The 15,600-nt window shown below is 42.7% G+C and overlaps 1 protein-coding gene across 1 annotated transcript in view; it reads left to right on the top strand.

The window, feature by feature from the left end:
• PPP1R14A (protein phosphatase 1 regulatory inhibitor subunit 14A) overlaps positions 1–15,082 on the top strand; it is a 30,954-nt gene extending 15,872 nt beyond the window's left edge. Inside the window, exons 3-5 of the mRNA XM_018562986.1 lie at positions 1,935–2,015; positions 7,441–7,473; positions 14,721–15,082. Coding sequence (XP_018418488.1) covers positions 1,935–2,015; positions 7,441–7,473; positions 14,721–14,831 — 225 coding nt within the window. The 3' untranslated portion in view covers positions 14,832–15,082. The remainder of the gene's footprint in view (positions 1–1,934; positions 2,016–7,440; positions 7,474–14,720) is intronic.
• The last annotated feature ends 518 nt before the right edge of the window (positions 15,083–15,600 follow it).

Below are 15,600 nucleotides of genomic sequence, written 5' to 3'. Positions count from 1 at the left end.
GGGACGCAGAAGCGATCTGGCGACAGGTAAGTCGCCAGGATCGCTTCTGTTGTAAAGCCGACAGTCGGCTCTACAAGTTTAAACAGAGTCCCGGCGGCAAAAGTCGCCGGGAGTCTGTTTAAACAGCCCCGATGCTGGCGACGTACACTGTACGTCGTCAGTCACGAAGGGGTTAATGTACACCCGCTCTGCACAGTCTTGGTCCTATTACATAAAATTTGGATCAAAGATGACCATCTAGGATTCTAGGTTGCCTATTGCAACCAATCGGATGTTATTTTCTACTTAGATCTAGACCTAGAAGACAATGGGCAGTACCACTTTACATAAAGGTGACCTCATGAGGCAAATATATAAAATCTGAGTAAAGAAACATTTCCCATAGCATGGGACTGATAGATACAAATGGGGTTAGCTAACTAACTAGTCATTTTAACGCCATTTCTTTATTTTCGCTCACTATACCTTTCTCATCAAAAATGCTTCACATTATTCACATGTATAAACGTTACATAGCAAACAGTTAAAATACAAATGTTAGAGTTAAAACTCCCACCCTTCCGAGACATGAGAGAGAAAGAGAGAGAGAGGGATACAAAAATTACAATCATAAGAATTAATTATAAAAAGACGGCTTTTACTACTTTTCCTTTATACTGGTTTTCAAAATAAATATAATATTTTAGAGTCCGGTTGAAAGTTTTAGTGTTGTGAAATACTTTTCATAGTTCAACAGTACATTTTTTTAATAGAGGTCTATACATCAGACCAAAAGGAGGGGGCGGGGGGCAACTGAGGAAGAGAGAGATGTTGTTCAAAAAGAGGGGCAGAGCAGCTAAATGCAACTTGTACATAGCTGTATAATATGAGGCTTTATCTGTGCTACACACCAGCAGTTCTGGATGCCCAGGTGGCTCCTGGGGAATCAAGGAATGGCATGGTCCCCCCCCCCACACACACACACACACACACAAAGCACTTCAGCAAAAAAATGTATATGCGTTGCTTGGTGCACATAAAAATAATTGCAGACACCTTTTTTAATAGAACACTTCACTTCTGCTTTAAGGGAAGCTTGTGTTTTAGGTAAAAATAGACAAGTGATGCTAATTTGCAGTTTAATGTTCTACAAATATTTCTTTGCATTTTGGTCTTCACTCTGATTTTGTCAAACTGCTTAAAACTTTATCTTACAGTCATTATGGCAGTACAAGAATTCCCTGAAATCTTTACTCATCTGCCCTAGTAATTCACATACTGCTTGTCCAAAACCTCTGCAGAGCTAGAGTTGTCCCAAACCTCTGCAGAGGTAGAGTTGCAAGCATCCCCAGGCATGTCTTTAGGTGTACTGTGTTGGTTTTTGGTGAGATAAGTATCAAGGCTTCCAGAGTTTCACTTTAGTGCAAATTTTGCACCCGGGAGTTTATTAATAAATTGTTCCGTTTTCCTTAAATTATTTCTAGTTCATCCCTAGTGGATAGCTAGGCAGATCATGGCGCCAGCTTATAGTTTCCGTGGGTGACAGGCCCACTTTAAGAGTTATTGATGGTTTGAATTTATTTACAGAAGTGAGGCTCTTATTTCACTCATTAAACATGGCTGTGTGGTGAGGTCATTTAGCTAAGACAACAGTGTGACCTCTAAATGTCTCAGAGGTGACTTATCTCTGGCATACTGGTTCCCAGTGGAGACCTGACTGCTTTCCAGGAACTGTGCAGCTCTGGTGATTACTGAATAATAACTCTATTAGTGGGTTTAAGGGCCCCTGTGAGACCTAGCAGCCATCCTGGAGGCTCACTGTACACACACTCCCCATTTCCTCTACGGCTTCCTCCACACAAATGTGATCATATTAGAAAGCTGGATATCAGCCAATGTTGAACTATGATAACCAATCTTCTCATTACTAATCGTCTTCTTTTTCCATGATGCAGGAGGTAGACATGCCGGATGAGGTGAACATTGATGATCTTCTGGACTTGGAAACAGACGAGCAGAGAAGAAGCAGATTACAGGTTAGGAAACTGAACTACAAAAATAAAACATTTGGTGCTGGTTGTAGCTGGGTATCTGCTGGATGCAATTGGCAGCAGCAACGGAAGAAGAGGGCTTTGCTTACATTGTGTTTACCATGATAACAATCACTAGGCACAGAGCCACTCTGATTGGTCTGATTGTCCGACAGCGCGTTATCAGGTATTCTGACGTCCTCTCAGAACAGTTGGTCAGTCGTGAGGTTATTAAGCTAACTCAGAGTAGCACCTTCTCTTCCTATGCATTTTCAATATGGACTATCACAAAGTAAAAAACTATTACTGCGCTCTCTTTTTAGATAACACAGAATGCTTTGCAAAAGCAGTATCATGGCTTGATATGGAGAGGGCAATGTTTAAAAATGAGGAAGACTGCTCTCATGTACTGTAGAATACTTTCCTTGTTGTGCAAGGAAAATTATCTGGCCGATGACCACCGTGGTTGGTGACAAAGGGAAAGAGAACACCCCTGGCACTAGTGTCCCAAGGAATCATGGGACATGGAGTTCAGAGATGAAGTGCAGCAGCTACCTGAACTCTCCTCTCAGCTTCCACCTATTGCCAGAATCTCTGCCATTTTGGAGTGACATAAGGGGGGTGATTTACTAACCTAAACACACGCACGCACCAGGTGCGTGTGCATTTGTACACAGCAAAACGTATTTATCAACCAAACACGAGCAACGTGTCACATTTTCACGCCGTTATGGCGCGTTTTTATGTATTTACGTACGTGCGCGTCATGTAGCATGCGCCATAGGCTACACGCCGCTCAAATAGCGGCATGCAAGTCTCTAAAAGCATATTTCCAATAATGCCATATATGGAGAAATCATGCACATGATGCATATATAAGACAAAACAAATGGCGGAGTCTAAAGCGCTACTACCCTTTGAGAACGGGGAGGGGGGGGGGTAGTTGATGGAGGTTTTCTGTCACGTCAGATGCTCCGTTCGATGTTAATGGCGAGAGGGAGACAGAGGTAACACATGAGGCATAAGTGATGGTGCCAAGAAAAAGAGAGTGTAGTAACTCACCATGAGGTTCACATGGGTGTGCCGTCATCGACGTCCGGGTCTCTGTGGTGGGGCTTGATCCTGTGGATTCCTTTGGGTTTGATCGAAGTGTGTGCTGGCTCCGTCGGTTTGCTGGAGGGCCGCTGATGAGGTGGTGATGGCGTCCGTTGGTGCCGGGGAGGTCCCGTCAGGTCCGAGGATGGAAGGGGGGCGCTGGTTGGTGTCCTTCCCTGTGAGGTGGTGATGTCGGCCGGTTTGAGCGCGCTGTTGCTGAGGCGGGCGCAGTTGTCGCAAGTTCCGGTCTGACCGGAAGGAGGTGTACAGGGCGTCCCAGACGTGGGACGGAGGTTCCCGTTGTTATGGCTACGTGGCAACGCGTTTCGAAGACGTAGTCTTCCTTGTCAAGCCAGGAAGACTACGGGGGGCTATAACTAAAAGGCATGTTAAGGGCGCAAAGACTTGTGTGTGTGAGTAGGTGCTAATGGAAGATGTCACTTACATTTTGTCTGAGGGCTGGAGGAGAGACCCTGGCTTGACAAGGAAGACTACATCTTCGAAACGCGTTGCCACGTAGCCATAATAACGGAAACCTCCGTCCCACGTCTGGGACGCCCTGTACACCTCCTTCAGGCCAGACCGGAACTTGCGACAACTGCGCCCGCCTCAGCAACAGTGCGCTCAAACCGGCCGACATCACCACCTCACAGGGAAGGACACCAACCAGCGCCCCCCTTCCATCCTCGGACCTGACGGGACCTCCCCGGCACCAACGGACGCCATCACCACCTCATCAGCGGCCCTCCAGCAAACCGACGGAGCCAGCACACACTTCGATCAAACCCAAAGGAATCCACACTACAAAGGTGTCTAGATTCCACCCATAGATCATGCTGGGAGGGAACACACTACAGAGGTGTATACTTGTTCGTGGCGTGTTTATAAGGTTAGTAAATCAACCCCAAGAGGTCTTAAAATATGATATTTCTGCCCATTTAAAGTAGTACTAAAGGCTATTCATTTTTTATCTTAATGCATTCTCTGCATTAAGGAAAAAATCACCCGGCTACCTTTCTATGCCCCCCACCCCCAAACACATACCTATACTCCACGTTCACCGCTCACAGGCGATTTGCAATGTTTCCCTAAAGTTACAGGTTGAAAGGAGAGTTCAAAAGCCACTGAAGGCAGGGCAGCGATAGGCTGCTCCACCTGCCTGTCAAGATACTGTGAGGAGGCGGGAACAGCGGTGTGGCTTGTTGAGTGCAGTGTGTGTCAATGGACGCACACAGCATGGCTGCTGGGAGCGCGCGTGCACGGATGTCCCCTTTGCAACTTACTATGCAAAGGAGATACCTGTAAACTGTGATAAATCTGGAGAAAAAATACTTTTAAATGGGCAGTATTAAACAAAAAAACAGCTACACAAGTGGAGTTCCTCTGGAGAATTAAAAAAACAAGGGTTTAATATCACTTTAAACTCTAAATGTTATATGTAAATGTGCGTGTGTACTATGCATGTGGAAAATGACATTTATCTGAAAAAGAGCCATGATCCCAGAGTTCAGCTTTAAAAACTTTTTAGTATATATAAACTTACTATAATCCCCCTTAGTTCTCTTGGGAAATGCACAGAGGCATTTAAATGTTTTGTTCCTCTTTATGATTACCCCTGTTTCACATCTTGTCACAGCTGAGAAGGTCTAAACCAGTAAAAAAAAAAAAACAGAAGTAGGCTCCTGTGATACACTTCAAATATGCTTTTCCATAAGCGAATTTGCCAATGACAAGTTATTTTCAAGGGTTAAAGTTAATTGCTCCCCCTTCATTGCCATAATGAGATTTTAAAACTAATAATCAGTTGTATTTTTCTGATTTCACGAGCTCCTCGTCTTAAAATAATATCCTCTTTTTTTTCCCTTAATTCGATCCTAATTCTTCTTCAATTGAGGGTACTGATATGAGAAAATCACTTAAAGGAGAACTATGGGGGTCAGTGTTTTTCCCCATAGTTCTCCTTGGGGTAACGGGAGGACACAAACTAGCCTCCTCCCGTTACCCTAAGCTCAGTATACCGCGAGCTACAGCTCGCGGTATACTGAGACGCCGCACATGGAGCGGATCCCGACTTAGATGACGGGATCCGCCCAGCTGCGTGAGTGACAGCTGGCTCTGCCTATCTAGAGGCAGAGCCAGCTGTACCCACCCCCCTCCCCCGTCCGTTCCGCCAGTCAGCGCTGGCAGATCGGAGCGGGGAGAGGGGAATCCAGCCCCTCCCCTGTCACAGCAGAGAGCCGTGACAGGATCGAGAGGTGAGGGAACCCGGTATGTGTTCTCTCACCTCCCGATCTACTGAGCTGACCTGTGACAGTCTCATTGTCACAGGTCGGCTAGAACTATGAGGTGAGTGGAAATCACTCATGTCATAGTTCTCCTTTAATTGCTTTCCAGCTATTTCCTACAGAGCCCTTTTCCAGACCTTGTATAGTGTAATGGTTTCAGATGTTGTTATAAGATTTATTTGTAGATCTGGGCTGCAGTTTAGCTGTGATCGAGGTCGGTAGCCACTAAAATGACATAGACCCCCTCCAAGCATCTGCCTATAGATGAATAAACTAGTGCTGATAGCTGTAATCTGTGTTTGTCCTTACTGGTATTTTCTTAGCAACCATGGAGTCAAAGTCAGCTTTGATGTGGTCTGTAGCAGAATCCGTTCCCACAAGCTTGGAGCAGATAAAAGGGAGGAAAAGTGGTGACAAATAAAGGGGGTTATCCAAATAACTGTCTACTTTTGTAACTAGTTAGCTATTTTCCTTCTCCCCCACAGACAGCCATCATATTAATCGCATCACTAAATGAAAGACTTTACCCATGGGAAAACAATTTGCGATTTTATGATTTTGAATCCGAGTACATAACACCTAATTCAGAGAAAGATGATGGGGCCATTCTACACCCTGTCTATGGATTCTCTTCTGTGACTGTGCCCATAGATATTAAAGGAGGACTGGGAACATTGGGCCTGGAGGGCAAAAACAAAAAACTGACCTTTTCATGGTAGGGATAGTTTCCTGTGAGCTAAAGAAACTGCACCACACAGTATGTGCCATGGTGATTGGTGGCCATGGGGATAGGTAGGTGTTGTCTTAACCACTTGCCGTCCGGAGCAATTTCTTTTTTCAAACACATGATAAAAAAAATGGATTTTTATTGCCTAGAAAACAGCTATAAAACCCCCAAACTATTATATATTTTCTGAAAGCAGAGGCCCTGTGCAATAAAAAAAAAAAAAATGCTAGATGCAATTTTTTATGTCACACAATATTTGCGCAAATGTTTATCAAACCAATATTTGTAGGATCAAATACACATAAAATGAATTGTAGTGAACAGAAGCAGAATATAACACATCATTTTTTGGAGAAATATAAGAGTGGGGTTGTGTTGGGTAAAGAGATACCAAACATGTCAAGCCTATAAAATTGCATGTACCAGTAAAATGGGAAAAAACACAGGCGACGCATTAAAAGCTTTTACCACTCATCAGTTTAGTGTTACCAGTGATTGATGGCCCCAGAATTATAGCCCTCACTCCGATGTTTGCAGGCGCACCCGACATGTGTTTGCATTTGTATGTAAATGTATGTGGGGGCAGAGGACTTAAAAAAAAAATTTTGTGTTTAAATTTGTTGTATATGTGACTTTCATTTTTGTAGCTTTTTTTTTTTTTTTTTACACTTAACTTTATTACTATCATACGAAACCCCCTATGTAATAGCAAAGTGGATGTAAAAGGTCCTCTTTATGGAGACATCAGGAGTCTATTAGATCCCTAGTGTCACCTATGGAATCCAAAGAAGCTGATGAAGCACAGATTGTGCTTCATCATCTTCTTCTCTGGCCACAGGAACCAGAGAAATGACAGTCTGAAACTGGAAGTAATGTAACACACACTGCTTCTGTGTTCAGTGATTGGAGGGGAGATCAGCCGTTGGATGTGTGCTGATTTCCCTCCAATGGAGGCACACAGACCTGTCTTGCTGGTTCTGGGCCCACACGGGGGACGGCGGAGCCCGGGATAGCTGGCAGCAGCTGAGGGAGAAGCACACACTCTCCAGCTACGTACAAGCGATCGGGCGGCTCTACAAACAAACCAGTTCAGGTCTACATTTTATTGTAAAATGTGGTCCATGCAGGGGCTGAACAGTGTCAACCTTTCATGAGTTACAACGACAGGCATGAAACCTTAGCTAATCCTCAAGCGCAGCTCTTAGTTTATATATACCTGATATAAAAAGAATGCTGTCATAAAATGTTGTTAAAGTTTAACAATAAAATATGTACTACATTTACCGGATTGTGTAATATTTTCTTTTTCTTCCTTGTTTTTCAGATGCTGCTGAGGTTATGTAAAAACAACACAGAGGTATGGAATTCCCCTTTCTTGTCACTGTTTTTCAAGTTTCGCTTATTTTAAAGCCCAACCTTAGTTTAAATCTGCTAAATACATTTCAGGTACATCAAAACAAACAATGTTCAGTGTCTTAAGCTGGCCATACACCTTACAATTTATCTGCAGATTTCCTGTGGTCAGATGGAAAAAGTGCAGATAATTGTAAGGTGTATGGCCAGCTTTACAGCTAGTTTTATTTCTAGAACAGCAAACAGCCTGTGTAAAAAAGTCTGTTTCCTGCCAGCATGCTCCAGAGACGGACCCTTGATCTCTGTGGTAAAGCAGTGATCTTTTTGCAGAGGTGCTACATGACATCTGCTGAGTCAGAGCTCGAGCTCTCTCCAATCAGCTGGGAGCATGAGCTTTGTGATTGCAGAGTTTTATGCCAGGCTCCGCTCCAGGTGCGGCGTCTCAGTATACGGCGAGCTGTAGCTCGCCGTATACTGAGCTTAGGGTAACGGGAGGACGCTAGTTTGTGTCCTCCCGTTACCCTAAGGAGAACTATGGGGAAAAACACTGACCCCCATAGTTCTCCTTTAATAGGGGGTGTGTTGGACCTCTGCATTGAAACCCCTGCTTCCCCACAGAGAGCAAGGGTCCCCTCTGCACCTATTGGAAGAGACAGGTGTTTCTACTCGGGTTGCCGCTGCTTTCAAAAGAAAACGAGCTGCTGATTTAACTGAAGCTTAAAGTGTATTTCCAATTTTGCAGTCAAATTGGAGAAAAACCCATCTATTATTTTGTTATGTGTTCCCATTCACACAGCATACCTAAAATATTTTTTACAAACATATTTCTTACCTTTCAAACTTTTCTTTGGTGAAAGCCTTTGTGCAGATTCCAGGCTACTCTAAGCAGTTTGAGAGTGAAAATAGAGGGGCAGACTGAGCTCCCTGTCATTAACAAAATGCCTTGAAGGCTTTAACCCATTGTTTGGACAAACAGTGTTCAAACCTGATTTACAACTGACAATAAAATCTTCCAGCACAGACAGGGTTAATTAGAGTAAACATAACTTTGCACAAAACCTTCCCTAAAATTAGGGGGCTAGCAATTTTTATCTTTTTAAGTTATGCAATGTAAATGGAAACATTTAACAAACATAAAATAGGTTCATCATGTTTTATGTAAATTTTTGGAGCCAGAACGGCATAGGTGTTATCCCAATCTGGCTCCAAAAATGAACAGACATTAAACTCAGGAGTTAAGGAGTTAAATCTGTATACAAGTACCTTAAGGCCTCATTCACACTAGAAATAGCCGGTATGTATAGCTCCGTGCTGTGTGCACGGCCGTATTGGGCAGCTCCCGGGAAGAACAGGTGCTGCGTCCCGGCTTAGACACAGACAGGATCCTGTCAGTGTACGAGTACGGACACCCGCACGTAAAAAAAATGTTCTGCCCCGGGCGCCCATAACTCTGGTTACGCCACTGCCCGCACGGATGTGTAGTGCGGGTGAGCGTAGGGCGGCATACAGCCGCATATTTCCATAGAGAAGGAAAGGGGCTGCGTACTAATCACATGCACCACCTGTTCTTGCCGAGAGCTGCCCGATACGGCCGTGCACGCAGCGCGGAGCTGTACGTGCCAGCCGTTTCTAGTGTGAATGAGGCCTAACTGTTAGCAAAAATGTATCTTATTTGTGTATCACTCGGCTGTAGATCCTCAAATCATCTCTGAATTGATGCTGACACTGTCCTTCCTTCTGGAGGGGGGCTACTTTTGTTCTGCATGGTCCCTGAATGTGTTGTAAAGTATCCACCGCTCCAAGCTTACTCTCTGATAGATTACAATCTCATGCTTCGTTTACTAATTTGTACTGAGATTGTAGTCCATCACAATAGTGATCTTGGAGCGGTGGCTACTTTTGAATACAGACAGGGACCATGGAGAACAAAAGTAGCCCCCCTCCAGAAGGAAGGACAGTGTCAGCACCAATTCAGAGATGATTTGAGGATCTACAGCCGAATGATACACAAATACGGTCCAGTATTGTAAATGGGGTACTTGAATGCATTGTTAAGATTTAACTCCTGTGTTTAGTATCATTAGAAGGTACAATTGGGCTTCAACTTGGCCCTCTTACAACATTTAAAATGTTTAACATTAAATTTGCTCTGCGTGGTTGATGGGAAGGCAGCTCAGCAAGTGTATTTTTGTGTCTTCTCTCCCAAAGAGTTTAGCAGCAAAAATAGTTTATTGATTGTTATTTCTTTTATCCAAGCAACAGGCCATTAGTGATAGTCCAGTGGTCACTATAGCTTCAGAAGAGCTCATGTCAAGGGTGACATGGGTGGATAGCGGCAAGGGTGCTGATTATAATAGCACAAGATTACTTGGTGTATAGTTTATCTTGTATCTCCCATTATCTTGATTTAAAAAGCATTTAATTTACAAAGTTTTAGTTTGGGGCTGTATATTTCATGAAAAAAGCTTGGATTTCTCCTTTATCTTGATTTTATTCTGGGTTCTAGTGGTTTCTTGTTTTTGTCATGGTGTTGGAGGCTTTGACTGTATTTTTATGGTTACAATTTCAGCCTGCAATCTGAAGTTTTAGCTTCTTCCTCATATGGACAAACCCAGAACAACCTAAATATTCCCTGCTGATCCCAGGGGATCAGCAGGGCATGTGTGAATGACAAGACTTGGTCCAAGTTTGTCTGCTACTTTTGGAGCAAGTAAACTGCCCTCTCTCTGTCAGTGACCGTGTGATTTGTTAGTGTTAAAGGAAGAATGCAACACCCTGTCATTCAGTATTACTCAGAGCTGGCCTTATTAACCTCTTTAAGATTTGTGGGAAATTTTGTTTTTCCAAGTAATTACAATAGGATGTTTGAAGATGCAGAGGTTGATGGTTCTTAATGTTTCCACACTGTTAAAACATCAGATGGTGCCACAATGGGTGGTTAAGTATGTTGCAGACATTAAAATAAAATAAAAATATTTTAATGAAATAATGTGTATAGTATAAAGTCATAAAGTGACACTAAACTCAGGAGTTAAATATTAAAAATACATTCAACTACCTTAACTATTAACAAAAATGTATCTTATTTGTGTAGCACTCGGCTGTAGATCCTCAAATCATCTCTGAATTGGTGCTGACACTGTCCTTCCTTCTGGAGGGTGGCTACTTTTGTTCCCCATGTTCCCTGTGTGTGTTGTAAAGTAGTCACCACTCCAAGCTCACTTGTGTGATGGACTACAATCTCAATACAATGTAGTAAACTAAACCTGAGATTGTAGTCCATCACGGGAGTGAGCTTGGAGTGGTGGCTACTTTACAACACACACAGGGACCATGGGGAACAAAAGTATATACAGTAATACGATTTAAATAAAAGCCAAAAAAATAAATAGTGTGTGTGTGTGTGTATATGTGTACATACTGTATGTATAGTAAATGGGTAAACCGTATTAGTTTTTTGTTTCCGTATTAGTTTTTTGTTTTTGTTTTACTTTTACTATATATATATATATAGATTTTACAAGGTGTGTGACAACTACAACAAACAAAAAATATTTTATCAATAAAACATTGTATATACTGTGCAAATTATTGTAGTGTACATTTAATGCAATAAAAATCAGATTTCTATCTATGGTTTGTAATATATATGGACACGGGAGCAGCCATATTTGCTCTGATACCTGCTTAGATGTGTGATGCTCAGTGTCTCTATATCTTGATGAAAATTAACAAGTCCGGCCTGACCATCAGATAGCCTAAGTGGCTGAATGATTTATGATTAAATCCATGGAGCCAATAGATAAATAATCTACAAATCTCTGTAATACAGCTTTGGTAATATTGTATAACAAACTTAATTATGTGACAAACACAAACTTACTAATTGTTAAACATTCCAGCTATGACTCAAAATATTTACTCAATAAAATGACTTTGCAGTTCTGTTTAATAGAGAGTAGAGAGAACTGACCTGACCAATCGAAATGAATAAAGAATGGCGTTTGGTTGTTATAGGGCACTGTATCACCTGTTCTATGTAAATAACCTTCGTGGTATATGGATTATTAGTGCAGGAGGTGGAGGTTTTACACAGCTTGCTGTGAAGATGTACATAGTGGAATTGTACAGCATATAACCAGCCTATGTAACATTCCATTCGGAGGATTTCATATTTGTCTGTGAATTATAGCTAAGCAGTGACATCTGCCCAGGTCATTTCCTCCTCCCATGCACAGATACATTGGCTCTTCGGGGCCACACTGCCCCTCCTTGCTAACTCATTACAAAGGTTTCCTATTCAGAATTTGTGTTAGCAGAAAATCTCACATTGTCATCATATTTCGGGCTTACTCGATAGAATTTTAGCAAGGGCGTATTAGAATCACAGGGTCTTTGAGAAGTACTGAACAGCTGTGCGTTACTCATTAGAACATGAGAACTGCTTGTTTCCATTATACAAGTTTAAGGCTAAGTTCACCTTTCTGACCATGGTTCATGTTACACCCATATTCAGGATGTCAGATGAAACATGGTCACATTGGAACACGGCCCCAATTTACCTGAATCACGGTGCTCTTCTGTCCGCAGGCTTGTGTTGTTTTTGAACTCGGCACAACTGTGTGTAATGGAGAGACTACAAGTACCATCAGCCACCACTGCAAAGGGACTTGTAGTTCTCAGTGAAATACAAGTGCGGCAACATCGAATCATTTGTAGTCCGTTTATTCTTCTCATCCATGTTACTGAATATCTGTACTGAGATACCAATGCGGATGGGAGGGAACATCTGCAGGAGCCAGAGCATTGCACATGCAATTCACTGATAGCGGTTGCAATGCTTTGTTGGCTCCAATGCAAAAAAATAATATGCACATTTTCTTCTTTAATTTGCTGCAGTCACTATTTTTACAGCGGTGGGAGCCAGCTGTCGGAACACAATCTCCTGTTGGGGAGGAGGATTCCACCATCCATGCTGCTCAGTATGGATGGGGGAATTGAGTGTTTTTTCCCATTCAACCTGTGGGGCTAAAAGGGAAAAAAAAACACATAGAAGCAAATTTATTGAAACTGCAGCAGACAAAACCTGGAGCAGCTGTGCATGGCAACCAATCAGCTTCTCTCTTTCATTTTCAAAGTGAAGAGAGAAGCTGATTGGTTGCCATACACGGCTGCTCCAGATTTTGTCTACTCCAGTTTTTGATAAATTCCCCCCCATGGTGTATGTCCATTACATGAATCTCAATCCTCAGCAAGGAAGTATCATCACCCAGAGCTCTATCTTTGAAAGGGAAAATCCACTTTTATTTGGAGTGCAGAGAATGCAGCAGGACTACATTTCAGAGATGTGACTTACCGGCACTCTGCACTCCGGGTAAAGGGGATTTTCTCGTTTGAATGTGTCAGCTTGTTGCAGAATCTATCCAATAGTATAAGAAGTCCTTCACAGCTCAATTCTGCATGGGACATTACAAACCATTGTATTTAGATTAGCCCCTCCCCCCCTCCATAGATGTCATCTTGCCAGTGAAGTGAAGATAGGCCACCAGCACTCCAAAATGCAAAGAAAATTGCAAAGAAAATATTGTCTATTGCAAATAACATCACATAGGTCAAAATTGCCAACGTTTCGGGGCTGCACAGGGTCCCTTCCTCAAGGTGACACAGTGACAGGTCAGTGAAGGAAGGGACCCACCTTCACCTCTTTGAGGTTTTTGCACGGCGCCATCCATGGTGGTCACTTCAAGTTCCTATCTTATTGGTCACAGCACTGCATACAGTGCTGTAACCAATAAGATAGGAACTTGAAGTGTGCAGGGGCTCTTTCAACAAACTTGCCAGTTTATTCAATGAATCTGTACAGCTGTGACTCTTTTTTTTTAATTTATTTTTTTGCTAGTGTCAGATGGCCAGATTTGTCTCCTTTAGCGTGGAACCGGCTATAAATATTCATGTTCTACATTTCTGTAGAATCTGAGTAATGTATGAGACGTGGGCAAATATGGGGAAGCGGGAAGACTTTGTAGGGGGTTGATTGAAATTGAAATTCTTTCTTTTGTTTCTTCACCAATCACAGTTGACCTAACTGGACTGCATTCTCTGAATACTTGTGGTTCATCCTGTTGTTTACAGGCAAGCGGACTGTCGTGTGTGTGTGTGTGTGTTTTGTAGCTACATATCGACTTTTAGCAAAAATACTTTTAAAGGAAATCCATGCTAAGAGAAATATGTAGGCAGTCATTGCTGACCTCTCCTTCTAAAAAAAATGCTATTTCCCTGGCTGTTATGTTGATCTGCTGGCTTCAGTACTTTTTGAGTTGCTGACCTGGAACAGGAGTTCTGACTTACCCCTTATTTTGCTTGCGGCGTTCTTGGTAACAGGTCAATTATTCAGTATTGGGGTTCATTCACACGGGTGCTAATGCTGTGCACAGATGCATCCAGTGTATAGCTTTGTACACATCAGAATACAAGTCTATTGGGTTTTTTCGCACAGTTGTCCCTGGCAGCGTACAATAAATGAGGACACTGCATCCAAGACTATAAATTTCAGTGTTATTTATGTTGTCCGCATTCAAAAGTTTGTGCTAATGTTTACATGCGTACATTCACCCTATTAGCGGCAGCTGCTGTTCATATCAATATCAAGAATGCGTAGTAAGTGGCGCCACTGCTTCTGATTACTCAGTGTTGATGTTTACATGTCGGCCCTGAATGAGTCATTTAATGCCGTGGCGGAGTGTGCTCTGAATACCAACATTCAGTCATTTATTAATAACTGGCCGAGGTCACTTTGCGTATGTGCCACCGAAAGATGACCGACTCATTAAGGGCCGATATGTAAACTTCAGTGAAATCAGCGGCATGGGCACCACTAGCTACACATTGTTGATATTACATGTCAGCTGGCAGAGACCAATAGCCTCCATCGACTCGGTTAATTCATACAGGGACGGATGAGTGGCCCTGGACACAAACTGTCTGTGTCCAGGACTGCTCATATGTCCCAGTATGCATGTAACTGGTTCAATGTTCGGTTACCTGAGTACATCCATGGCACTTGTCAGCCTGTCATAGATTTGTACAGTCTAGTTCCCACGCCTGTATGCAAACACCCAGTTGCCGGGCACAGACATATGATGCTTCTTGATGTTCTTGATCTTGTGGACGTTTGGAGGCCTAAAAAAGTTGCATTGCTTCAGTGAATAGCTAAATATTCACATTAATCGGAATTGTTTTTTTTGTTAACAGGAATTCATTCGCGACCTTCTCTTCAAGCTAAAAGGGCTCCAGAAACAGACACTTCTGAGGAAGAATGGACTGGAGGTCAGCAAGGAGGAGCCGATTCTGGAGCATGCGTGATCCTGTCCAAGCACAACACGCACTGCGGTCATTGACCAAAGAGCACAAGTTTTACATGAAGCAAAGAGAGACTTTTGTTTTCGTGTGTTAGATTATCATTTCATGACATGTAAACCCCCGAGGACTTTTCCTTGAAGAATATCCTTGTCAAAGGACTATACCTTGCGTGCCACATTTCTGTTATGTCTCTCCACTGAGGGCTCCACCATTTTCATATTACAGGCCTGAAGCCTGAGCTAGAGTTGACTTAATGGCACAAAGCTTCCTGTATTAGGCAGCAATACAAAAAAATGCTTCTGAAACCTGACTACTGAATGTGGAAGAACAACTCGGCCTGTACATAAGACTGTTGAACGCAGTGAGGGAATCCTTCGGATAATGGCACAGTCACTGGTGTATTATTCATTGTCCCTGGGCATGGCTGGGTTATGTCAATGGCTCCCTTTATCCCCCAGAGGTGTAGTATGCAGTATTTAGACATTGGTGATAAACCAATAAAGCTTAGCTGGTCTTCAATGACCCAGAAGGTGCAGCACTAGTGATTCCCGATGACCTGTCTAGTCCTCTGTGACCTTTGTAAACTATAATGCAATCCTTTACATGTAAAGTGGTCATTTATAACATACCGGTATATTCTGCTCAATAGGTAAATGTAGAAATGCATCAGAAAGTTTCCCCTTTTGATGCAAAACTCCAGAAAATATTCAAATCAATCCCATAGCCCAGTTCTATATTAATTCCAGGCTTCCCTTCAGTCTTGCATAGTTGT

Source organism: Nanorana parkeri, unplaced genomic scaffold (assembly GCF_000935625.1).
Source record: "Nanorana parkeri isolate BGI_ZX_2015 unplaced genomic scaffold, ASM93562v1 scaffold620, whole genome shotgun sequence".
In the NCBI taxonomy this organism is placed as follows: Eukaryota; Metazoa; Chordata; class Amphibia; order Anura; family Dicroglossidae; genus Nanorana; species Nanorana parkeri.
This window is presented reverse-complemented; position numbering and strand designations above follow the sequence as displayed.